Raw genomic sequence first — 27,055 nt, forward strand, 5'->3', positions numbered from 1 at the left:
ATCTTGGAGAACTGGATTAAATTCTTCCTGCATTATTTCTTTCACTGTTTGCAAATTATCAGCTAATGTGATTAAACTGGTAACTTCCCTCCTTAGAGTTGTGAGTCGGGCTAGAAATCCTCTCCTGGAGCCAAGTAGTTTATTCTCAATTGCCTTCTCAGTTAACTTGACTGGTCGTTTGGTGTCCATTTCTTCAGTGCCAACTGTTTCAACATTACCATCCTCCATACTTCTTTTCTCAATAAAGCTGTGTGCAAATTGTGTGCATATGAATCAAAAGTATTTCACTAACAATTTTCTTTATCCATTAAATGCGTCACAATTTCCGAAGCACATGGAGCTTTCAATAATTTTCGGTTTCGATCAACAAGTTAGCATGAATCTGCAAGTCACTGGTAAGTTAAATAGCGTTAGCTTCTTGGCTTAACTTACCTTCAAACTAGCACAGTCGTGGCTTCCTTCATCTAGCAAAACGAGTCTTTAAAGGCAATTTGTCCTTTCATATATTAATTCAGCAGGCTTACCAGCTCGTTCGCTTTCAGTAAATCTTGATGCTCCAGTCTGACACACCGTTCCGAGGTATTAACTGATAGTTGGCTCCTGATTAGCATCCAAAAAGTTCGGTTTTCAGTCACTCTTGGACCATCCGTGAGCAATTTTCTTACTAAATGTAGCGACACTTTCTTCCGTTTCCAAAAAATGCCACTTAGAGCTGCAGACACAGTAATTTCTTCACACGTACGACATGGCAAGTTCTTTAAGTTTAAGTGTCTTTACTTAGAGAATCAAAAGTTTACAAAAAACAACACACGTATGTACGGTAAGAAAACTATATGTTCCCGAGCCCTGCGCAGCTCTGACTAAACTGGTGCTGCACGTTCTCAGTTACATTATTCTGCGGAAGCGTCATCAAATATATTTATATCAATAATCATTTTCTTAGAATAAATTACACAATAACATGCATTAAGAACAAAATAAACAATACATATTTCAACATTCTGCTTTATGGCTCTTACACTAGCCGAGACGGCGCGCGAGAAGTTATAAATTTCGAGAGCTGCACGACCTCGCGAATCGACAGTGCATGAGACCCTCACGCACGGCTAGCCAACGCAATTACGTCATTTTCGCCGCTGATTTTAGTTTAGCCTTTTTTTGTTTAAAAATTGTTAAGTTGAATGCACTTTCTGCCATTCTCACCGCTGTGTGCTGAGCTGAGTTGTGCATGCGCGGGTGAGTTTCTCAGCTGGCTTGCCCTTTACCGGTAATAAGCAAACGCACAAGGTATGATAACCGTGCATTTTAATACCGTGGTATACCGTGAAACCGGTTACCGCTGCAATTAAGACACCCTCCCAAACACACATACACACACCCTCCTAATCACACACACTCACACAAACCCTGCAAATCACACACACACACACACACACACACACACTTGTTTTACTGTCTCAAACTTCCCATGAACACAGTTGTTTTCATGCTATTATACTCTAGCAGTTCTTTCATTTTTAACTTAGTACCTGCACAAAGACCTGAAACTGTCATATTTACCTAGACCTTCTGGGATACCAGCAACAGTACTTAGATGATGATGGTGATATTGAAGGCACTCTTGTAATACAAGTATAGGATTTATAAGTTAATAATATCCACCGTCTGCAGTCTGAGGTAGAGAGGTGGAACAAATGTCAGGTAGCAGAGAGAGGCTAAACTGTCTGTCTGTCTGTGAACTGTCTGTTGATCACCACGAGACGTCACCCAAAGTCCACTGTACTGACACTGTATGTTTCCTAAGAAAAATACTAGAAAAAATGTCTTAATAACCTAATTAGTATTACAGTTTTTTACGACTGCTAACATCCTTTTGTCCAATCTGTAGTCACATTTGCAAAATTCTAAACACAGTGAACACAACATCAGTCTTCAGTGGCTGTACCAGATTGAAACTGTGTCTGTTCCTCGAGTACCAAAAAATAACTCTTGCAAAGTTAGTAGACAAAATTTTATCAATGTTAAATTCAACTATGCTCCCTCAGAAAGCGGTTTAAATCTGAAACTAGGACTACTAAATATTAGATCCCTGTCATCTAAAGCATTGCTTTTTAATGAAATGATTACCGATCATAATTTATGCATGCTTTGCTTGACGGAAACCTGGACCCGACCAGACGACTATATGGCCCTAAATGAAGCTTCTCCCTCTGGCTATAGATATGTCCATAACCCCCGTCCAAATGGTCGAGGAGGTGGGGTCGCCACAATATATGACTCTGATAAAGCCACATTTTTGAGAAATGCCTATAAGTTTAATTATTTTGAACATCTCATCCTCACTGTATCAAATGTTTCAAATTTAACAACCAACAAAGCGTCACAGTCGGTTATGTTAATTACTATTTACCGTCCCCCTGGTTCATACTCTGAGTTCTTGCAGGAGTTTTCAGACTTCCTGTCTCATGTAGTCCTATCAGCCGATAAGGTGATTATAGCTGGTGATTTTAATATCCATTTTGAAAATCTGTGTGACTCTTTTAGCATACATTTTCAAGCAATTCTTGATTCAATGGGTATCACTCAGATTGTGGTGGGTCCTACGCATAACTGTAGTCATACTTTAGACTTGGTCGTCATTTGGTATTGACATATCCAGTTTAGCAATTCTTCCTCAGAATGAGGCTGTTTCTGACCACAGCCTCATAACGTACGAGTTGTGTTTAACTGACTGTATTCATCGGCCAACCCGTTACCAAATTAAACAAACTATAACACCCAGCACCATAGCCGCGCTCACTGATATTTTCACCGAGCACGTCGAGACTTCCCTTCGTACAGCTTTAGACAAGGTTGCGCCATTACGATATAAGAGAGCCAACTCGTCTCCAACGAGCCGCGCGGATCCTGGAGCGTAAATGGCGATATTCGAAGTTAGAAGTGTACAGACTATCATGGAAAAGCAGCCTTATTGAATATAAGCATGCCCTCCATACGGCAAAGTCCTAATACTTATCAGCCTTAATAGAAAAACATAAAAACAATTCAGGACACCTTTTTAAAACTGTTTCCAGCCTTACGAGGAGTCACGAACAAATCAATTCTCTAATTCCACTAGAGTGTAGCAGTAACAATTTTATGAAGTTCTTTAATGATAAGATTGATAAAATTAGGGAAAAAATTTGTAGTGCTATCTCAGATCCTGTCAACATGCCAATGCACCTTGACAGCTGTCTGGTCAGCTCTGATGCCCTGATAGAGTCCTTCTCCCCAATTGGTTGTGAGGAGCTTATTTCACTGGTCACTAAACCCTCCACATGCATACTAGATGCTGTACCAACCCATCTACTTAAAGAATTACTGCATAGCAATGTAGAACCGTTGCTTACTATAATAAACTATTCTCTGAGCCTGGGCTACGTGCCCAGGTCATTTAAACTTGCAGTCATCAAGCCGCTAATTAAAAAACCTGGTCTTAACCCCCAGGAACCCCAATTTCTAATGTCATTCATATCCAAAATTTTAGAGAAAGTAGTTTCTTCACAACTCTCTTCCTTCTTACAGACAGAACATGTCTTACCTTTTCTCATACTGCTAGACCTTAGTGCTGCTTTTGACACCATTGACCATAATATTCTACTTAATAGGCTGGAGACACTCATTGGCATAAGAGGTCAAGCACTCTCCTGGTTCAGGTCCTACCTGACAGATCGTTACCAATTTGTATTAGTAAATAACGAATGCTCAGAGCATTCTAAAGTAAAGTATGGTGTCCCACAAGGATCTGTACTGGGCCCCATATTATTCTCATTATATATGCTACCACTGGGCACTATCATTCGTAGGCATGGTATTAGCTTCCATTGCTACGCAGATGATACTCAGTTGTATATATCTTCTAATCCAGATGATATCACTACAACTCTCAAGATTGAGAACTGCGTCCAGGACATTAAAAACTGGATGGCATCTAATTTTCTTCAACTAAATTCTGACAAGACTGAGGTGCTGATTCTTGGGCCTAAAGCTGCTAGAAGCAATTGGGCTGATACTCCCCTTACCCTAGATGGTTTTTCAGTAACACCTAAATCTACTGCAAAAAGTTTAGGTGTCACTATTGATTCTGATCTTTCATTTGACGGACATGTATGCAATGTCACTAAGGCTGCCTTTTTCCATTTACGTAATATCGCCAAGCTGAGACACTTACTTTCATTAGCTGAGGCAGAGAAACTGGTCCATGCTTTTGTCTCGTTGAGACTGGACTACTGTAATGGTCTTCTAATTGGATGCTCTAAACAGTCCATAAAGAAGCTACAACTTGTACAAAATGCTGCAGCTAGAGTCCTAACTAAGGCTAGGAAATTCGATCATTTTAATCCCACACTCACCGCATTACACTGGCTTCCGATTAAATATAGCATTGAATTTAAAGTTCTTCTGTTAAACTATAAGGCGTTAAATGGTCTTGCCCCACAATATCTGAGTGAACTCATTGCTTACTACAACCCATCTCGCCCTTTGCGCTCCCAAAATGCTGGATTTCTCCTAGTTCCAAAAATTTGTAAGACTGCAGCCGGAGGCAGAGCTTTCTCCTTTAAAGCCCCCCAATTATGGAATAGCCTTCCAGCTCCAATCCGAGATTCTGACACAGTTCCAATCTTTAAATCCAGACTTAAGACTCACCTATTTAATCAAGCCTTCAGCTAATATTTCCCTTGTAAGCTGTAGGGGCTTGGGGGCCCCCACATGTTGAGATTTCTGGTGATCTGAAATGTTGATGCTGTCATCCAGCTGTGTCATGGCATCACTCTATTTGTGACAATGACTTGACTGGAAAGCAATGTCTCAGTGAGCCCTCATGCCTGTGGTCACCTCTGAACCCCTCCCTTTAGTTATGCTGCTATAGATTAGCCTGCCGGAGCCACATGCTCATCATTGGCATGTGAGCTATGTACATTTAAATCAATGGTGGTTTAAATTCATGTCCACTCAGTCTGTATTGTCTATCTTCTTGCATGCCTCCACCCAAGACGATTGGATACAGGCACCTGCAGGCACCTGGGGGATGGTCTGGCTTGCCCGTGGATGTGCTGATGCCGGGGTTGGATGAGCCGCTGGCCCGCCTGAGGCCCACCGCCTGCACGAGGGGATTGAGGCTGCTTGGCCGGGGAACAGGAGCCTGGACTGTTGCTGTGGAACTTAGAAACCACCCTGCGACTACGGACTTGTGTTAAGGGCCGCCCAATGGAGGATGGGTTCCCTTTTGAGTCTTGGTCCTCCCGAGGTTTCTTCCTAATCCCCACCATATAGGGAGATTTTCCTCGCCACTGTCACCTTTGGCTTGTTCATTAGGGATCTGGACCCATACGATTGTAAAGCTGCTTTCTGACGTGTGTTGTGAAAAGCGCTACATAAATAAATTTGACTTTGACTCTGTACAGTTAATACAATTCATGTTGTTTTTGCACAAAATGCAATCATTTAACATGTTTCTACAATGCTTACATTTTCTATACACACAAGGTTACCCAATAACAAAATGCTGGATCATTCTTGTCTTATCTTGTTTACAAATGCTTGCACACAATGTCAAAAATGAAAACCTAAGGTTCAAAACCTTAAATATCGTATAGAATGCAAAGTTTTGCAAAAACTAAAACGGCAGATGAAAAGGAATTACTGTAATACACATTTTTTGCACATACAGATCATTGAAATAAAATGCAGTACAGTAATGTACCAAGGAGCAAATATCACAATTTGTCCTGCAATCTCAAGTGCTGGTTTGGTTCTTCACAAATGCCAGATTGGTCCCTATAACAGTGACCTCCTTATTTAGTTTTTGGATAAACAACTGGTTCCAGAAGCAGAAAGGGAACAGGTGGGAGGAAACACGAGGACATTTGTGATGGGACAATGTAGCATTCCACCATTCTCATGTCATCACAAACTGGTTTATAGAGCATCCAAAAAATTATGTCCCTTTTCCTCCCGCCCTACTCACCTTTCCTCAACCCCACTGAGGAAATGTTTTAAGTCTGGAGGTGGAAGGTGTATGATCATCTGCCCCTTGACCAAATGTCCCTCCTGAATGCAAATGGATGCAAGGACATTTCAGCTGAAGACTGCCAGGGCTGGCTATGGCATGCCAAGCTTTTCTATCCCAGGTGCATGGCAAGGCTTAACATCAGATGTGATGAGGATGAAAACATGTGGCCAAATGCTAAAGACTGTTTAGATTACACGTAATAAGACTGTTTAGTTTGGGTTCTGTTTTTTCCCCCTTCTGCAGTATTTTTGTATATGTGTATTTTTACACATAGCCATGGCTAATTCTGTTTAAAATTATGGTCATTCTTTTTTGAGTCTACATTAAGTACCATTTAATGTCCCTAACAGTGTTAATTTCGCTGACGAATAATTTTCATCATAGTTTTCATCAAACCTTTTTTTCATGATGAAAACGAGGCGATAACTAAATAAAAACTATATGAAGGAATAAAAATGATGACGAAATTAATGGACATTTTTGTCAACTAATAAAAACGAGACGAAAATATTGGCCAGCGATGACATCCAATCAGACCTGATTTAGTTTTGTGAAAGGTAGGGATAAGTTTAGAAGAGATCCAACCATAAGAGTTTTTTACGACTGCTAACATCCTTTTGTCCAATCTGTAGTCAATTCATGTTGTTTTTGCACAACATGACATTTAACATATTTCTACAATGCTTACATTTTCTATAAACACAAGGTTATCCAATTAAACAAAATTCATTTTTGTCTTATTTACAAATGCTTGCACACACAAAACCTTAAATATTGTATAAAATGAAACACAAAGGCAGGTGACAAGCTATTACTATAATACACATTTTATTGCATCATTGGATGTGATGTGGATGAAAACATGTGGCTAACTGCTGAAGACCGTTTATATTACCCCATGTGAAGCTTTTTTTGTATATGTGTATTTTTACACATACAGGACAACGGCTAATTATGTATACAATTACAGTAATTATTTTTAGGCTATAATTTAATAGTAATGTCCCTAATACAGTAAAATATAACCTTTACTGCAAAACTGTTACAGACCCCTTTTTTGGCTAATCTACATTCCATACAGTACGTTACAGTAAATATCACTCATTGTGTAGACAGTATGTTGCCAAAAATGCACACATTTGAAGAAAAAATGAACGGATTACAGAAAAATGAACTGACTAAGAAAACAACAGATGTTATACTGTATAATGTCTGTTGTTTGCTGGGAGAGAGTAAAATATTACATGTCATACTGTTTCTGTAATTGCCATCAACAGTAATTGACCTTATGTTCCTCTCTATGCTAGTGTTTGAAAGAATGATTGGATACTGAACCAGGTTTGCCGTGTTTTAACAAATTTGGTGTATATAGAGAAAACATTGTTTGCATTGTGAAATGCAGAGTTGGTATTTAGTTAAGTAAATGTGCTTTTGAATAGGATATTAACTATTTGGCTATTTGTATGAGGTAGATGTGTTGATGAGTTTAGAGTTTTGAAAAAGTATCTTAAACATTGGGAAACGCTTGTTAGCAGTCATAAAAAACTGCAAAGTAAATGTAAAGTGCCCAACACTGCCAGCACCTTTAATCTAAATATTAGACCCCTAACATCTAAAGTATTTATGAAAAAATAATGCCATCACTGCTCATGAATTTAATGTACTGTTTCTAACAGAAACTTGGGTCAGGCCAAATGAATGCATAGCTTTAAATCAGACATGTCCCTGTGGCTACAGCATGTACACCGCCATTGCACTTATTTATAACCACTCATTAAGCAGAAATCAGGAAGCTGATTAGGATTTCAAATCCTTTGAAATTCTTTTTATTAACATATATGATGTAGCCAGCAAAAATACATCTATTCAGTCTTTTTCACTAATTAGTGTTTACAAGACCCTATTCAGATTTTTTAAATGAGTTTGTAGATTCTCTCCGTAATCCACTTATTTTGGAAGAAAGCCATTGTTTTTGGTGATTTCAACATTCATTTTTATAGTCCTCAAGATCCTTTGAGATGAACATTTTTTCCTCAACATATAAGATAATGTGTGTGCATGCACACACCTGTGTATGTGTGTGTGTGTGTGTGTTTATACCTCAACATATAAGAGATTCTGCTCATTCTGGTGCATATGATTACTGCACATTGCATACCATTAAACTGATAAATGGCTCAGACAGAGACAATGCCTTAGTATGATGTCATCCTACCTTACAGTACAGTCACCATATAGTCACCATACACTCACGTCTCACCAGATGCACAAGCATGTCAAGTACCGCGTGTGGCTGTGCTGTACATCTCTCATGTCTTAGCTCTGAGTGAGATGACCACGCAGAACCTGATCAAATTACCGCTAGGAGCAGCATGTCACTACACACATAATGATGTTCCACACAAAAGGTAAAAAGAACAAAAATAGTGCAAAAACAGGAGTGCCATGGCATAATGATCATACGTCATAACAGAAGAGTCAGAAGACTCCAATGCAAATGACTCCAGACTAAACTCACAGTCCTGGCTCATCAGAAAGGAGATTCTAAAAAGCCAATTATTACATCTGCAACAGCCTCTCTCTGGCATAATAGAAGACTATAGTACTGCTCAATTTCAGTTTAGAATAGCATTAACTAGGGATGAAACTGACACCGAATCTCACATTACATCACATATTAGCAATAGCTTTACAGCTTTTTAATGGAAAAATTAAAAACATTAGAGATAATTTTCAGAGTATTAATATGTCATAATGTAATTAGAGACCAAAACAACCATATCAATAAAGATAATAGAGTTCTTTACTCCTATCCAATAGCCTGAAGACACATTAATCTCCCCTTGAAATGCTTTCTTAAAGAAATCTTACCTGAAATAATTGAACATCTATTAAATATAATATAGTCCTCCCTGAATATCAGGAAGTTCATACCTGCATCAGAACCAGATCCATAAAGCTTCAGTCAGGGTTCAGGTCCCATCACAGTACAGAGACAGTGCTGATCGAATTAGTTAATGACCAGTGCTTGGCTTTTGTTACGTCTCTCCGCTTATATTACTGGATCTTAATACAGCATTTGATATTACAGATATTTTACTAGTTAGACTAAAACATGTGATGAACCAATCATTTTCCTGGTTTAGATCTTAGCTTTCAACATAGACTAAGGTTAGTTTGGTGTCTCACAAGGTCTGGTCTAGCCACCCACCTATTTCTTTATATATACTACCTCTGGCTGAATAAATGTAAGAATTGTTTCCTCAGACAGCCACGGGAACGCTCTCTGATTATGCAATAAACCATGATGATTTCCCAATTACGCCATACATGCCATACACACCTCGGAGTGGTGACTTCATGGCAGCCTCCACCATGCCCACCAGCAGCTGCAGACTCTTGGGGTCCTGTGCCAGGCCAGACGCGAAGGCGGCGAGAGCATCTGCGTGCCGGCCCAGATACTGGAGGGCAACGCCCTGTCGGAAGTATGCCTTCAGAGAGAGAATGAGAAAGAGAGGAAGAGAGAAAGAGTGAGGGAGAGAGAGAGAGAGAGTGAGGAAGAGTTAGGGAGAGAGAGAGATAGAGAGAAGTGAATGCTAAACTCCTTATCTTTCAAACATGCAAGGTTATAACTTTGCGATGCATTACACTGATTGAACGCAATTAGTCTCAGCGGGACACTCGCACAGGACAATGGGAACGTATGGACATCCTGTAGTGGACAAAATGCCAAAAACACCCAAGGGGTTATGCAGTGTGTCCACTACGCAGCTCCTGCCTGGAACACCTCTATATCTATTATAAAATGAACCAGACATGTTTAAAATACTCCATCAAAAAAGTGATTTGAGTAGAAGTTGAAGTGTTCTTTAAAAGGTTTACTTAAGTGGAAATACAGAAGTATTCAGAATTTTTTGTACTTGAGTATTGCAAGTAGGGTTGCAACGGTATGAGATTTTCACGGTATGATAACCGTCTCAGAAAATACCGCGGTATCACGGTTATCACGGTATCACAGTTAGTTTGTATATTATTAAAAGATACACTGACCCTTAAAGAAATTACAAGTTTTTTTTTGTTCAATTAACTATTTATTGTAGAAACCTGCAACTATTGTATACAAAATGTCTCATAAAAAAAAAAAAGCTGTAAACTTGTTTATATAAATACTGCAAAATTAGAGAAACCTAAATCATGGATTTCAGTACAATTATTTAAGTTTAAATTATTTAATATCTGATAAACTCAGCCTGGGTCAGTGTCTGATCAACAACTGTTGTAAACGTCCGTTGTACTGCCACCAGATACTGCAGAAAGAGAGGATTTATTTCTGACATCATCACAATAGAGATTTCTATTTTAAGGCTTTCACACCGAGTCTGGTTTTAACATGTGAAAAACAGGCACGTTAGAATTTGAAAATGAACGCATGTAAATTAATGGCGTCTTTCACATCCAGTGAAAGCAAGGACCATAAAAAGCTAGGTTTATTCTTTTCACTAGTGACCGTAGCGCGCGACTCCGCACAGTTCTCTCGTATCACGTTAACAAATACGAGCCTCTTGTAATTCCAGGACGAAACATGAGAGAACGTGAAGACGTTAAGATTGGGCGTTTTGAAAATAAACAACCATTAAATAATGTGATAAAAAGCGAATTATTTCGAGTATATGTATAAATATTGAACTTTATTAAGTTTAACGTGCTGGGAAATATTGAAATGGACCTTTAAAGTGACGTACAAGTGATTTAATTCCACCTTGTAAAGGTGTATGAACCCTGCAAACATGACTTTGTTCATTGCGCTGAGGCGCGGCGCGCGCAGTTACAAAATTCGAGAGGTGCACGACCTCGCTAATCGACAGCGCGTGAGACCCTCGCGCACGGGCGGAGCCACCGCGATTACGTCATTTTCGCCGCTGACATTAGTTTAGCTTTTTTTTTTTGTTAAAAAATTTGTTAAGTCTGATACACATTCTGCCATTCTCACCGCTGTGTGCTGAGTAGCTGAACCGGAGCGGAGTTGCGCATGCACGGGTCAGTTTCTCCGCTGGCTTGCTTTTTACCGGTAATAAGCAAATGCACACGGTATGATAACCGTGCATTTTAATACCGTGGTATACCGTGAAACCGGTTACCGCTGCAACCCTAATTGCAAGTATTTTATTTTTAAATGTATTACTCAAGTACTTAAAGTTTTTTGTATTGTGTTTTGTATTCATTTTAAAAAGCATTCAAGCATTGCACCCTGCAGTTGCACAATCCAAATGAGCAGAGCTGAACATGCTACAGGATAGTCAGAATCTGCAGAGATTATAATGGCTTCTAAAAAAACTTCAAAAGTGTGGCAGTATTGATGAATGAATCAAAGTAAAGTGCAAGTTATGTCATCAACGTCTTTCATTGCACACGACAACAACCAACATGGCATACCATTTAAGACGCGTAAGGCAGAAAAAAAAACAGTTCAGCCGTTTGTCGTTTCGGTCGTGTCGTCTCGTCTCGGTGCGTCTCGGGAAGTAGGCCTATAAACATTTTTTGTTGTTTGATTTTTAGACCCCGTTACTTGAACCTTTACTTATAATTTTGTTGCTGTTGTGTGGCAATTTTTTTTTTTCAGGCAGGCATATTTTATTTAAAATATTTTTGACATTTTGCACAGTGCCTCTAGTGTTCACCCTCAATAAATGCCCTTACCCTATAAAAACACTACACTGTAAAAATGGGCACATGATCAGTCAGCACAAAAAGATCAGATTACTGTTGCTAAAAGCACAATTCAGCGTGACATAGCCTTTATGATTGCCTTTATGTTAAGTAGGGCTGTGACGATAACCGCATTACCGCAATACCGTGGTTATGTAAATTTATCAATTTATTTATCTATAAAAGGAATCGTTTCCATTGCAAAAAAACTTGGAAAAACATTTTCATTGCGATCGCTGTGTACACGAGAGGAACAATCCATTAAATAAATGGGGTTTGGGGGATGGGGGGGGGTGTGCGCTGGATTTTTGCGCACGATTACCGTATTTTCTGGAGTATAAGCCACTACTTTTTCCCCCACGATCTGAACCATGCGGTTTATAATGGGCTGCAGCTTTTATGTAGATTTCTTCACCCTTGAGCCAGTGTGGCTTTTGACATAGATAATGCCGTTTGCTATGATGGATAATTAAAGTCTAGCTCTTATTTATGCATAGAAACATAAATCGACAATATTATCTGTATCGTATTTATGTGCGGAAAATCGTGGCAGGTCGGAATTCGACACAACACTGTCGCACATGAAATGCTACAGACACTGTTCAGAAACTGATCAGGGGTGAGTTTCCCAAAATGTTCTTAGCGCCAAGTAGCCTACTTCGTACCCTTCGTAACATTTACGTACGAGGTTACGAAGTACTTAGCACTAAGAACATTTTGGGAAACTCACCCCAGTTCAGTTAAATGTGTTCAGTTTAGTAGATATATGTGGCTTTTGGCCCGGTGCGGACGCTGAACTCGCAAGGTATTTGCAGGAGGAAGCCCTCGATTCGCATTCAGACCCACTTGCTCGGTGGCGGAAAAATCTAAATGGATTCCCTCTTCTGTCAAACATTGCCAGAAAATATATGACTGTTTGCACAACGAGCACTCCATCGGGGCATATATTCAGCATGGCAGGCAACATTGCCACCTCGTTTAGATCATCTTTTAAACTGGACAAAATGAACTTGTTGGTTTGTCTTGCAAGGAACATGAAGACATATATAAGAAATATAAGATATTTAAAATTAACGTTATTCACGTCATTATTAAAAAATCCATACAGTCACAGCCCTAATGTTAAGTGAATACTGCAGTACGTCATGAACATAATTACGTTAGCTAAGATATCTAACCTAACTAGCACTTACTGACAGCTCAAGTTGGAGTGTCTCCTGTGCGTTATATTTGTAACTTGCATTGATGTGTTTCTTCAAGTTCGAAGGTGAATTTCTGAAGGCCAATAATTCACGCTCTTTAGGAGTAGGCACTTCATCATATAGGAATTTTCTTTCACTCCGGTAAACGCAAACATTGTGTCTAGGTAGGGCCAAGGGGGGTCTCCTCCCTCACCTTCACTGCCACGATCACTCGATGTTGAAGGTGTGGAAGGTACCAATATATGTACATTAAAACGCCAACAAGCTTATGTAATACACGTATTCTTCTGCTCTTACCAAACACGATACCATCTCTTTTAATGTGATAAAAAGCGAGTATATGTGTATTTGTATAAATATGTAAATTAAGCCGAAGGTGCTGGAAAATATTGAAAACGAACCTTGAAAGTGCCGTACAAGTGCATGAATTCCACCTTGTAACTCCACACGCACAAAAATCGAGTGGTGCCCGACCGTGCGGGGCCAACGCGCATGGGCGGAGCCACCACGATTGCATAATTTTTGCCGTGCGGACCCTTGTGCCAGTCACAACGCGTCAAGTGAACCTTGATTACGAAGCTCAAGTGTTGTCAATACAGCAGCTGAATATTGACAAATAAAGTTGATATTTCATGTACTGTTTGACGAGGGCCTTCTTTCTGCATATAGGATTAACACATACATATATATATATATATATATATATATATATATATATATATATATATATATATATATATACACACACACACACACACACACACACACACCTCCCATACAACTCTCCTGTCTTTTTCCTGCAGCATAACTCAGATAACTGTGGAATACTACCGCATGGCCTTATAAAGTTTATAAAGGCCGATGGTTATTAACTGCCCTTGCCACAGAGGGGCAAACTTTTTGATTTCAGAGACATCTTCCTTGAAACAAAACTATTTTACTCTATTAGAATTTTGGGTTTACTTGAAGCTATGAGGATCAGAAATGTTAAGCCATCATCTAGCTCTTCATTGGCTGGTTATTGGCTGGTTAATTTGGGGGTGTGGCCCCATCTAAACCCAGCAAAGACAATAGCGCAAATATAGCCGCAAGCGGCAATTGGCGGGTTCACACACAAATAGGCATTTTGGCCCAAAAAAGGAAGCCCAAAAGGTCCTTTAGACCTAAAAGTGAAAAGAAGCTGTTTGGGGTTGGCCAGTGTGTGCTCTACAGATATGTGTGATGGCATCTGCGTGTGTCAGAAATAGCACATTTGGCTAGGGCTGCATCTATGTGAACAATATAGCAAGGCCTGCATGTGTCTATACATGATTGGGACTGTATATTACCGACAGAGAGAGATTGAGGGAGCCAGAGACTATGCTTTGTTAATTCACTCCTTGCACACCTTGCACGCCTAACATGACTGTCCGTGTATTCAAAGTATGAACGTAGTCTGCAAAGCCTGCCATAACATGACTGACATGACTGACATAACTGATATGACGGGCATGACTGGAATGACATGACTGATATGACTAATGTGACTGCACTGAAATGATTGGCATGACACGATTTACATGACTGGAAGAACACGACTGACATGACTGACATGACTGATAACTGACATGACTGGACTGACATGACTGGCAATACGACTGACATTACTGGCATGACTGAAATACTATACATATACTATAGATATGCATACAAACTATACATACATTTAGGTAGAAGTGTGTATGTGTGTGTGTAGTAGTGTATGTACTCAAACTATGACAACATATACTAATACATACATACATAAGTATACATAGAAACTATACATACATATAGGTATAAAGGTGTGTGTGTATGTGTGTTTGTGTGAGAGAGAGACAAAAAAGAAGCCAAATGTCAGTTTGTATGAGCATGTGTTAGTCACTGAGATATGGGTGGGTATGGCTAGGGAAGTGTCATTGTGAATGCTATAGGAAGGCCTGCTTGCGCCTGTATGTGTGTGTGCCTGGTTAATAGACACAGAGAGATCTAGGTAGCCAGAGCAATGTTTACTTAGGGCACAGAGATGGGAGGGGGAATGTGGGTGAGAGTGTGAGAGAGACTGAGTGTGTGAGTTTCAGCCTGTGTGCGTGTGAGAGGGAGAAGGTGACAGAGGCACTTTAACATGCATTTTTATGCATTGTATATAATACTGCACTGTAGAGCCATACAATAACCGATTTAGATGAAACTTGACAAATTTGTTCAGGATGGGATTCTGAACGGGCTTGTGCATTTTGGTCAGAATTGGATAAAATATAAAAGAGCTTCAAGAATATGAATATTATATGTATCGAAGCTGTCCATTAAAAAAATATTTAGCAGGTATAAGTGTCCTAAAATCCAAAATCTTTGGATTGTTTTTTGATTTCACACTCTGTAGAGTATTATAAGACTTTGCTTGACATGATAGTATGAAAATCCTAGGAGGAGTATGAAAAGTGATGATTTCAAACTATTATTAACTGTAAATAAACTGTGCATTTTTTAATAGGACATGTAATGGGAAAGTTGTTCGCACTACTGCAAGGAATCAAAAGAGTCCAATTGCATGTTCCCAAGTGGAATTATGTAGGGCATATACTTGCTTTTTTTGCAATAGCGCCCCCCATTGGCTAATCGACACCCGGCTGGATTATGTCATAGGGGGCGTGCACTTGTCCACACCAAAGAGGTTTCGTGCCAGTCGACCAATGGTAAGCCTGTCAAACGCGTGCCGATCACTGATTGGCCGATTACATCAGCCATTTTGGAAGTATGGCGTGTCTGCTTTAGGACCTGGTTAACAGAGCCCCATAGATGATGTCTGCCAAGTTTCATGTGGATCGGCCAATCTGAGTGCATGGGGCAAAATTCTGCATGTTATAGCGCCCCCTAGCAGGTGAGGTATGGCAACCTCTGCGAGCTGCCCCAGACCCTCACAGGGAAGCTGTCTGTGAAGTGCCATCTCATTACATGCAAGTTTTCTTAAGTTAGAGCTCCATATGCGCAAAATTTACTATTGAATTTACGCCCCCTCATTTGATTGGCTTATACTGACTAGGTAGTGAAGAAATTAGCATTTTTGTTGGATACATTTTAAAGTTCAGACTCTTCTGAACGTTTTGATACCACATATGTGCATGTATGTGAAAAATCCAGGGACTAGGAGATTAATGGTTGTATATTAATTGTCCTATTGAATTTAGTCAAGGAATGTATAGGAACTGGAATTTTGGTTCTAGGACCTACGGTGTAGGAGATATGTACAAAAAGTCAATATGGTCTGCTATAGCGCCACCATCAGGCCAATTTGGGTCCCTGTATGGGAATCTGGTCCTTGGAGTTAACTGAACCTTTTTGTCAAGTTTGGGGTTTCTAGGCATTACGGTCTAGGCTGCACAATACGTTTTAGGTCAAAAAACGGCACAAAGAATAAGAAAGAAAAATCCTAACAATTACAATAGGGTTCCCACACTATGTGTGTGAACCCTAATAACAGCAAATATGGCAGTAACACTGTGGTGCCTCGTAAAACTCGCACCGCTTCTATCATGTCAGTGCTGAGGTTAGATTAAGACCCAAACAAGCCACAGCCAGCAGAGGTACTGTTAACAAATAGGTGGAAGTTAACAAATAGTGCATACCAGTCTGTAATTGTGTGTTTTTAAAATGCTAGGTAAAATAGATATGCTTAATAAAGTGTATACTTAACAAAGTGGTCAGTGTTTGCAAGCGCAAGTTAAAGCTTTTCCATAAAAATGGCTGGTGATTTCATGTTTCTAAGTGCCTCTGTACCCACAGCATGATTAATCTGGGAAACATAATGCATGCACACATACACAGATCAACACCCACACCAACCCACTCACCCACACAAACTAATACACCCATACACACCAAGGTACCCACACATACACAATACACAATCTACACTCCACAGCAGATCAGTTTTAAACCTAACACTTCATCGATGCACTAAGCAAAGCCTTTCTTGATTTGCCCCCACCCTTTCAGAAGCCCTTCATTGTTCTTCCGGTAAATTCCCACCAAAGCCTGAGCCTCTTTGCTCCAGGTGTCCCTCAACACTTCTTTTCTACATAACCGTTCCTTTTATCCTCCACATGGTCTCCACCCACATCACTGCACCAACCACCTACTTGGTCTTTATGTTCTGTCGTAAAGGTAAATAAGACATCAAATCTCAACACACCACCATCTGATCTCCACCTGCGTCATGCTATGCAGCCATGCGATCTTGTTGCTTAGCACTCCCTCCCTGCTGCTGCGTGGAGGTGGGTGGCGGTGCCTAGCGGTTTGGTGGTGCAGAATGTCCTGTGGCTGTGACCCCCGCCATCCTGTGAATGTCCAAACCTCCCAGCAGAGCTTCTGTTTCATCCGCAAGTTTGTTCTACTGCTTAATGTTTTTTCTACTCTGTAGAAAACCCTGTTCTGCTCACAGGCTCTACATTTGTATCAATCAACCAAGCTGACAACCCCCATTTATTATTACACAGAAATAATTTGTAATTCGTAACTAAAAAAAAAAAAAAAAACAAACTATCCAAACCAAGGTTTGTGGCACTTAATGGAGTTTAGTCTAAATTGTGCCTCAGTGCAGAAACTCCAGAAACTTCAAACGATTTCCAGTAGCAGCACTACTGGAAAAGTGATGAGGAGAGTAAACAAAAGGTACAGCACTAACAAACAACTCAACTAATGCTGGGCTGGTCCACTGGCGCATCCAGCTTCACCCAGCGAGGGACATGGGGACTAGCCGTCCATCACCACCCATGCTGAGACATACATGCCTGAAATGGGTCTCCCTGTTGGTTTAAAAGACGACACACTTTTAAATGAACTTCAAACTTCCGTCAAATGCACCTTGCAAACAATCACTACTGTTGCACTCATGTTCCCTCCAAAACTTATCTACTCCCAAATACCTGACTACCCCCAGCGGCGCAGATGCACATTCACAGTTAACAAACTCCCCTTTTTTCTTTAAAAAAATAAACTCAAGTATAATACTGTTCAACAAACAAAAAATACTGCCTTCATGTTTTGAGTCCATTAAATTGTTGTCTTGTACTCTTATTCCTTGAGGTGCCATACACCTTCGCTGAAGGCCTTTAGGAGGAGGAGAGTTGACGTTCCTTTCTTTGTCAAGCAGTCAGCAAGCTGGTCTTTGGTAGCTGACCACATGATGTGTCAAATGACTCCAGACTGGATGAGCTCCTTGACATTGCTAATTTCGAGCCATAGTCTCTTCTCTGTGACTGGTTTGGTTGACTTTACAGCATCCAGAAGTGAGTGATTGTCAGTTATACATATTATAGGTAGGCCTCTGTTCTTGCAGTCACCTACAGTAAGTTCTGAGTAGAGTGTAGCCAGAAATATTGCATTATCAACGCCATCTGCAAGAGCCAGTGTCTCCCCTGCAAGAGTACTTCTCACCACTCTTCGTATTCTTTTTGATTGCCAACATATAGGTGAGAATCTTCCATTCTCTCCCATGAGCATGATTAGATGACCACCCTGAGTGCCACCATCAGGAAGGTTGCCCATTGACGAGTCACTGAACATGACAAGCTGTAAGGAACTGTCTTTGCCTAGGTGCTGGAATTTCAAGGCCACTTCATCAGATTTAAGTTTCTTGACCAGTTTGTTTACAGAGTGCAGAGTTTGAACAGTAGCAGCTTTCATACTAGATGCTAAGATGGATACATCACACATTGCATCTGGCCTTGTTTGTCTTGCTACCCACAATATTTGGCCAATTTTTGATCTAAGCATGTCAATTTCTTGATTCATTAAAGGAGCATCTCGCTCAGTAGCTCTAGCCGGGTTTACTGGAATGGGCTGGAGGTTCTTGATGTACATGCTCTGCTTTACCTGTACTGTGTCATTCAGAGAAGAGAACTCCATTCCAATATAGCTGAAGGTGTTGTGCTCTTCCCATCCAACTTGGAAAGCTACCTTTAACTGTGGTATGATTTTTGTGGTGAACCTTTCAGAACCTCCCCAGATAAAATCATCCACATGACAGCCAAGTACTTTCATGACATTGGAGGGAGTCATCTAGCCAGTAGAATACTGCTGGATCAACTTGTGAGACTACTGCTCCCAACTGATGCATTGTGTCCTTCACTTTATTATAACAATAAAGAGAGGCATCTGCTAGTCCATAGACACACTTCCTCAGTCTTCACAGAACGCCTTGGGCCCGAGCCTCTGGTGGTGGGCGAATGTAGATGTTTCAAGTCAATTCTTTGCCTTGCAAAAAAGCTGCTTTAATATCCATAGAATTTAATTGCCATTTCTTTTGACATATGAAAGCCATGATCATTCTTAGTGACTCTGAGGCACATGTTGGAGAATCTTTCGGGAGTTCTTGAATATGTGTTTCCTCAAAACCTCTGGCGACTAGTCTAGCTTTAGGTGCAACACCATCAGTGGTTTCCGTCAGTGTACACACCCACCTTGTGGAGATGCATAAGTCTTCCACTTCCTCAAAGACATCATTCTTCTTCCAGTTGCATAACTCTGCTTGTTTTGCAGCATCAAAGATATTATCATCGACCATTAGAATGTCCTCTGTCCTGCTTTCCTCACATAAGACAGTGTGCTCTGCTGGTACTGTTTGAACATTGCCCATTTCACCCAGATTTACTGAGCCTGTGGAACCAGCAAGGTCCCCAGATCCGCTGAACTGTAGATTGTACCAGTTTCTGTTTTTACCAGTGGCCTTCCCTGCACAACCTAGAATCGTTCCTGTTAATGTTTGTCCACTTCCTCTATCTGTGTATGTCACTGTATGTCCAGCTTTTAGACGCAAATCTCCATGTTTTGTGAGTGTTTCAGTTTGTATTGTGTCAGCATTCGATCTGTGTTCAGGAGCAAGTTGAGTGGCTACAGAATTATTTTCTGAATCATGCGAGTCATGTGTATTGGTTTCTTCCTCACTGTCAGTATCATCATTGTCATAATCAAGTCCAGAATCCAGCAATGTTTGTCAGTCATCTCTTGCTGAATGTCCATGTCTTCTAGCACTGTTTGTTGGGCATCAATCTTTCTCAGTCTACTGTGATGCACACGAACATAGGTGCCGCCGTGCCTTACAAAGACTACTACACCATCTTGTCCGATAACCACCCCTGGACCTTTCCACTGTGGGCAGTCCCCAGTTTCGTATCGATCATCACTGACTCGCAGTTGTTTGCGAAGGGCTCTTTTGATCCTTTCAGAACATTCTGCTTCTGTAAATGCTCGGCGTGCTGCATGCAAAGTTGTAATATGCTGAGCCATCCATGTATTCATCGTAAGGCTTTCAAGTGCGGGTGGCTTATCAGTTAGAACTGACGGCATGTTGGGATTTTGTCCAAACACCAATTGGTATGGACTGTAGCCATGCACATTGTGCAATGAGTTCTTTGCCATCAAGGCCCAATCTAGAGCCACTGACCAGCTGCATTCATTTTCTATTTTACTTTTAACAGGATTTCGGTCAGGGTGTGGTTATGCCTTTCCAAAAGGCCATTGCTCCATGGGCTATAAGCTGCAGTGTTTTTTAGTTCAATGTTGAATTTCTCAGCCATATCCTTCATTTCATCATTGTTAAATTCTCCACAATTGTCACTAAACAGTCTATGTGGGGGTCCATGCACACTTATCCAGCAGTGGATGAGATGCTTCACGATGTCTTTGGGCTTTTTGGTTGTCACAATACTCCCTGCACTGAAACGTGTGAAGTGATCAATGACATGGAGATACCATAAACCTGGTTCCAACTCATGCAAGTCCATAGCCACTGTCTCATTGTAGGTTGAGGCCATGGGTAAGCCCACTGCAGGCTTTGGCTTTGGCCTGCTGTATCGTATGCATGTTTCACATTTGCTTACAATGTCATTGAGAATCGCAAGACAGTGTCATCATCATGGTTGCCTGCGCAGTCCAGCAATTTTTTTAGCTTTTCCACAGAGGCATTGCCAAATTGTTTGTGTAGTTTTAACAGAACCTTCTGTTTTTCCTGTTTTGTCATATTTTCAGTTACAGTCAGAATTTCTTCATCATTTTGGATGACATTCTCATTATCATTTGCTTTTATGTTAACACAGTAGTGACCTGAGGAGGTCAGCTGAAGTTTCACTGGCTGCTTGAACATTATGGCTTTATCATTCTCAATGTCCAGGACTGCACCTGCTCTTTTCAGTGATGTTTTGCTCAAAAGCAAGGGAATGTCGACTTGCACAACTTTTCTGTTTCTATATGGCATTTAGTCTGACCTATCACAGCTGGAATTGTCACACGTTTTGTGGAATGAACAAGTCTACCATCTCTAAATCGGAATGGTTTGGCACTGGTTTGGGTCTCGAGCTCGCTCTGCTTCAGTCCATTAACATAGTTGTCAAGCCATTTTTCTCCACAAACCGTTCTGGTGCAGGCAGTGTCAATGACAGCTGATCCTAAAGCCTCCACCATGAATATCTTTTTTTCAGACAATGTTTCCTTTGACAGCAAATTTATGTGACACTCATCAGTATCTTCTGTGTGGCTCTCAACATTTTTTGTTAATTTTGCCTGTTCGTTTTTGTGAGGCCAGTGCTTTGCCCAGTGGTAAGTACTCTGACATATAGCACAACGCAATCTTCTTCCATATTTGTCTAATGGGTTTGACCCAGGTGACACAGGAAATTGACTTAGAGAACTTGACTTGCCCTTTTTTCATTAAATCTTGTGAAATACGCACAGTCAGGATCACTTGATGCACTAGCATCATTTGGCGGTGAATTATTGCCAAATATCCTTTTCAAGGCTGATTTCATGCTACTGAATGTTACGTCGAAGCAAGCGGTAAGCGCCAATTGTTTGTCTTTAACTGTAAGTCCAGCGGTATCAAGTCATTTAAATGCGAGAACAGCATCGGGTAGTCGCATTTTCAACTTACTCATTTTGTTGTACACCCGTTCGAATTCAACAATGTAATCCATCATGGTAACGTTGCTCTCCCTTTTGTCGAACTCCGTGTAAGCATCGTACTGGCGGTCTTTTTCCTCTTTCAAATACACAATGTCCAATTTCTGCAAAAGCATTGTTAATCCATTATCTTTGTTGAAATCATCCGCGGATATTTCCAGTGCTGTAGTCCTCGCTCTTCCAGTTAGAGACAGGGCTACTGCTAGTGCCTGTTTCCTCTGGTCCAACTCGGTAACTAGCTTCCAGATCTTAATTTCATTCTTCCAACTTTCATAATCCGACTTGTTTTCATCAAATGGAGGCGGAACTTTGTAGCTGTGTGCAGCCATCCTCTGCTACCAATGTTGGTTTAAAAGACGACACACGTTTTAAATGAACTTCAAACCTTACTCCGTCAAATGCACCTTGCAAACAATCACTACTGTTGCACTCGTGTTCCCTCCAAAACCTATCTACTCCCAAATACCCAACTACCCCCAGCGGCACACATGCGTATTCACAGTTAACATCCCCAGCCCTCAGATCCACATCACGCCACCTAGGTTACAGGCTGCCTAGCAACATTCATCAGGAGATGTCTGGTTCCCCACCCCCAATGGGTGGAGCTCACCTGCTGGGCTTGTAGTGGATACAGCAGACAGTCCCTCACAGTGTGTGACAAGACGATGACTCGCAGACAAACCCCACAATCCTCCGGGGGAAGAGCAGCATGGCACCTCCATTACCATCTCGCTTAAAGCAGATGGGTGGAGCTTGTGGAGGGATCACAATTAGTCCCCTAATAAAAGTGCTTTTAAGAGGGTGTTTAAAGGGCTCCCTGTCTATGTGTGCTTTTCCTCACCATAGACTTGAACTGACTAGTATGGTGGGTTTGAGTGGAAAACCCCCCTAGACATGGCCAAACACGTCTCTTGGTGACGTTGTCGGGTGGTATGGGCTTCAGCAGCACAGATCATGCCCCCTCCCCAGCCTGCCGGGTGCCATCGATCAGCGATCAACGCCAAACCGCGGAGCGGTGCGTGGAAAAAGGTCACACTCCAGAGCCATAATCAATACACACACTTCACATTCACGGCCTGCGGCTGCCAACGCACATGGTGGTCCGTGTGAGGGGACTGTACCTTCTCTGACGTTGAAACCAGACAGCACGGCACCCCAAAGCATCCCGGATGAAAGTTGACTGTAATTTTCATCATAAAGACTGCTTTTTCGCCTGGAGCATGTGGCTTTATCTCTGACGATGGCGGTGTGGGTAGTTCTCTCTGAACTACACCGTCGAGACACAGGTCTATATGTAGAGCCAGCAGGGTGAGAGCCATCATCTTAATGAGGTAATCAATTGAACATGCTGCGGTTCCTGCTCAGGAAAAAAAATCAGTATGTCACGCAGGGCTGGTGGATGGCTGGAAGACGGGACGAAGGCACACCAGGGTCTAGGTGAATTAGCAGATGCCTCAATTAGTGATCGTTACTTACATTAATCAAGGCCAGATGGCGACTGTGCACAAATCTCTGAGAGCTGGAGAGACAAAATATCCACAGTCAAAATTTGCAACCCGTGCTGGAAAAAACATTCACTTTTGAGTCTGTGGGTGTGCGTGAGCAAGGAATTTTAGTATATATTCAAAATGTGAAGGAGTTCCACAACTGGTAAATGGGATGATTTTTCTAAGACCAACACCAACATATTCAGTTTATTTCACTGCATTTCACTACACACACAAACTCACGCACAGACACACACACACAGAGACACACACAGACAAACACAAAGGGACATCCTCTACTCTGGTCTCCAGCTCCTCACAGGTTAAAAATCTCTGGAAGCATGTCAGGCAGAGAACGACAGTAAACTCTCCCAGTTCAATACGGGTGGACCTGCACAGGCCCTTCCCACCTTCCCATGTGATCTTTCAGAACCACAGATCTTTGATCACATCCCTGTGTCACCACAGCCAAGTGTGTGGTAAGCCAGTCTTGAACAGCGAGAGGTTTTCATTAATGCAGTTTCAGCTCGGTGTGAGTGTCTCGAAGGAGCATTCACATTCGATGGATTGTTGACCTTCAAATTTTTTCCCCCAATGAAAAATCTTTTTTCAATCTTTTTTTCTCTTTTGAGGCAGCTTTTCCTCATGTTCTGATTAAACATAACCGTTGTATCAAGCCATAATGAGAGTATTAAATTTTTAAAGTCTGTTTGAGACTGCAGTATCAGCAGTGTGATGCAGACAGAGGTGCCTTCTCAACCACGCAGGTGCACTTACATACTGATACGACATTACACATGCCCCTCCTCCTTTAACCCCTAAGAGGGTTCAGCAGACGGCTAACTGCTGTCATCTCCTCCGAGACACAACCCTCTCCATCTATAAGAAGGCCCTTAACCCTCGAACACTGTGCACCTTTCTAATGGCTGCCGTGTTGCGGACCACAGCCCGCCGGTACATTTATCAAGGAGTATCCAGACCAGGCACCATGCCTTTTCCCGCAAACCGCCTGCTGCCTCAGCTCTAACCGCGGGGCAACATGGACGCAGAAGCAGTGTCTATGACGCTAGCCTTCAGTGCTGCAGGTGGACACAGGGCACTTTGAGCTTGGGGTGTCTGCTGCTAAGAAACAACAGCAGGCACCATCTGAGAGATAATGAAAAACATGGGGTGCTAAAAACTCCACCAACAATTAATGTCACCATGTCTGGTAATCAGTAAACAAGTGATTTGTGGAAGGTGTGAGGAGGGGGGGGGGGTGCTGGAGTGGACAGATGGCAGGAGCGGTGAGAAGCAAGTCTTGGGTTTATAAGCTCTTCTTAGGGTTGGTCATTGTCCAGCAGGTCTGTTTCCAGGTTCCCTGGAATGCAGATGCTTAGATCTGTCAGGAGATTGCCAGATAAACACACTTTAATCCACAACACATGCAGCTGGCTCCAATATAGACCTGCTAATTCTCTCCTGGCTTTATGTTTAAAGGGTTTGTTCAATTCCACAATGCTTACGTGGGGTACACTGCATAATGCTTATTTTGCCAGTTTGAGCTTTGAGCAAGGCAGCATGCTAACTAGTGACATCAATGTATATTCAAAGCTAACCATGTTAGCTCTGCTTGAATGAGTTGGGCCCCCAAATGGCTTGGCAAGGCAGAACCCAACCCTCATAGAAACCCAACACCCACCCATATACTTACTTGACGAGATGTCAAAATCAAGGCCTTTGTAGACTGCAGTTAAATAAGGCACCTCCTAGCTTTTTTATTTTGATTCATAGTACAGTCACCTTCACTGATTAGGTTAAAGGTAGCAAGCCTTCAGTGTGCACCCGCAGAGAGATTAAGGCATTAAAAGACAAACACTGAGCCTTAATTGAAACCACAGTCACCAACTGTTCCTAGCAAGAAAGCTTGGTCCAAAATAACAAGGCTAATCTACATGAATATTAATCTGGGTTGCTGTGGGAAGCAAATCAAATGCATTAATCTTGTTGTGCTTGTCTTTGTTAGCCTTCCAAAACGGACAGGCATGTGTGTCGCACAGCCAGATGGAGGTAGCGAGTCACATGACCCCAACGACCTAACAGGCCAACACCATGGTCCAAACCAGCCAAACCAGCTGGGAGACGCTGGCCGATATGATTATATCAAAGGCCAAGGTAGCAAATATGCACAGGGACACATGCTGTAGACATCACCTGCTATTTCATTTGATCGTTTGTAGGCAGAAATCACACTGGGCATGAAAGCGTGGCTCATTACAGTGAGAACGGGGGACACGGTACCATCCATCTGTACCAGACAGCGAGATCCAGACAGCAGGATCCACCCAGGGGGCCGTCTGATTCCCATGCTAGTGTAGTCCGCATGGCCAGGGTGGGATTTCAGAGCCCCCATCAACTACCCCAATACCTGTGGGGGACCCCTGAGGTAGTGTTGCCTTGGAGATGCATGTGTGTGGATGTGTGCGTGTATGTGTGTGCTGTATGCACGTGTCTGTGTGTACAGTAGCCAGTGTGCTAGATGCAGGTGTCTGTAGGTGTGTGTGTGTGTGTGTGTGTGTGTGTGTGTGTGTGTGTGTGTGTGTGTGTGTGTGTGTGTGTGTGTGTGTGTGTGTGTGTGTGCAGTTATGTCAGTAATGCGTTACTTACTAACGTGTTACTCTAATCTTACCACTTTATTCAGTAATGAGTAATATAACGCGCTACTATTTCCAGTCCAGTAATCAGATTAAAGTTACTTATCCAAATAACTGCATTACTATTTTTATTTTCCCTAGTAAATATATATATTTGCTTTCTTCTTGGCTCAGTTCTACTTTTGCGTCTGACCGTAGCACTCGACTCGCACACTGCGCGCGACCCTGTGAGATCGCGAGCTCGTTTTACAAGTCATTTTTTGCAGTGTTGTCCGTAACGATATGTGGTAGTATAAAGAAACACCCCTCAAAAACAGGGGAAGGAACATTTACCTGAACAATTTTAATGTTGCTTTGTGGTCCACGTTTGAAAAGTGCTGGAACTTTGGCTACAGTAGCCTACTTTAAAATGCTTGGAAATTGTAATGGTATTTCGTTTCACAACAAATAGCTGTCTGACTGAACAGTTCGCTTGTATTACGTTTACAAATAAATTTACAAATAATACTGCGCAGCTACACAAACGTAATGTCAGGAGATACTGTAGCGACTACTACTCCTCTGACACTGGGGGGGGGGGGGGGGGGGGGGGGGGGGTGGGGGCGGAGCCTGCGCGCGCCAGGGTTGCGTTATCAATAAAGTTCCCCTCAGGCTTTTTGGATTAAGCAGTTTCTGCCTCGGTTCGAACCTGCTTCAATACATTGTTACTGTTAAAAATGCACTTCCAATAAAGTGAGTATTGGAAAAATTCATTTTGCTGCTGAATGTAACTACTAAAGTAACTTGTAATCTAACGTAGTTACTTTTAAAATCAAGTAATCAGTAACGTAACTAAGTTACTTTTTAAAGGAGTAGTCAGTAATCGGTAATCAGTAATCGGATTACTTTTTCAAGGTAACTAAGCCATCACTGTGTGTGTGTATGTGTGTGTAGTTTGTGTGTGTACAGTAGCCAAGGTACATAGCCCTGGATGATGGAACCTTCAACTACACTAAAGAGCGT

At 41.6% G+C, this 27,055-nt stretch overlaps 1 protein-coding gene across 5 annotated transcripts in view; it reads right to left on the reverse strand.

Annotated features, from left to right (window-relative positions):
- ttc28 (tetratricopeptide repeat domain 28) overlaps positions 1 to 27,055 on the reverse strand; it is a 273,831-nt gene that overhangs the window by 106,829 nt on the left and 139,947 nt on the right. For all 5 annotated transcript variants that reach the window (XM_076986485.1, XM_076986484.1, XM_076986490.1 and 2 more), the window contains one exon: positions 9,396 to 9,543. In XM_076986485.1, the coding sequence (XP_076842600.1) occupies positions 9,396 to 9,543 (148 nt within the window). The remainder of the gene's footprint in view (positions 1 to 9,395; positions 9,544 to 27,055) is intronic.

This window comes from Brachyhypopomus gauderio, unplaced genomic scaffold (assembly GCF_052324685.1).
Source record: "Brachyhypopomus gauderio isolate BG-103 unplaced genomic scaffold, BGAUD_0.2 sc47, whole genome shotgun sequence".
NCBI classification, from domain to species: domain Eukaryota; kingdom Metazoa; phylum Chordata; class Actinopteri; order Gymnotiformes; family Hypopomidae; genus Brachyhypopomus; species Brachyhypopomus gauderio.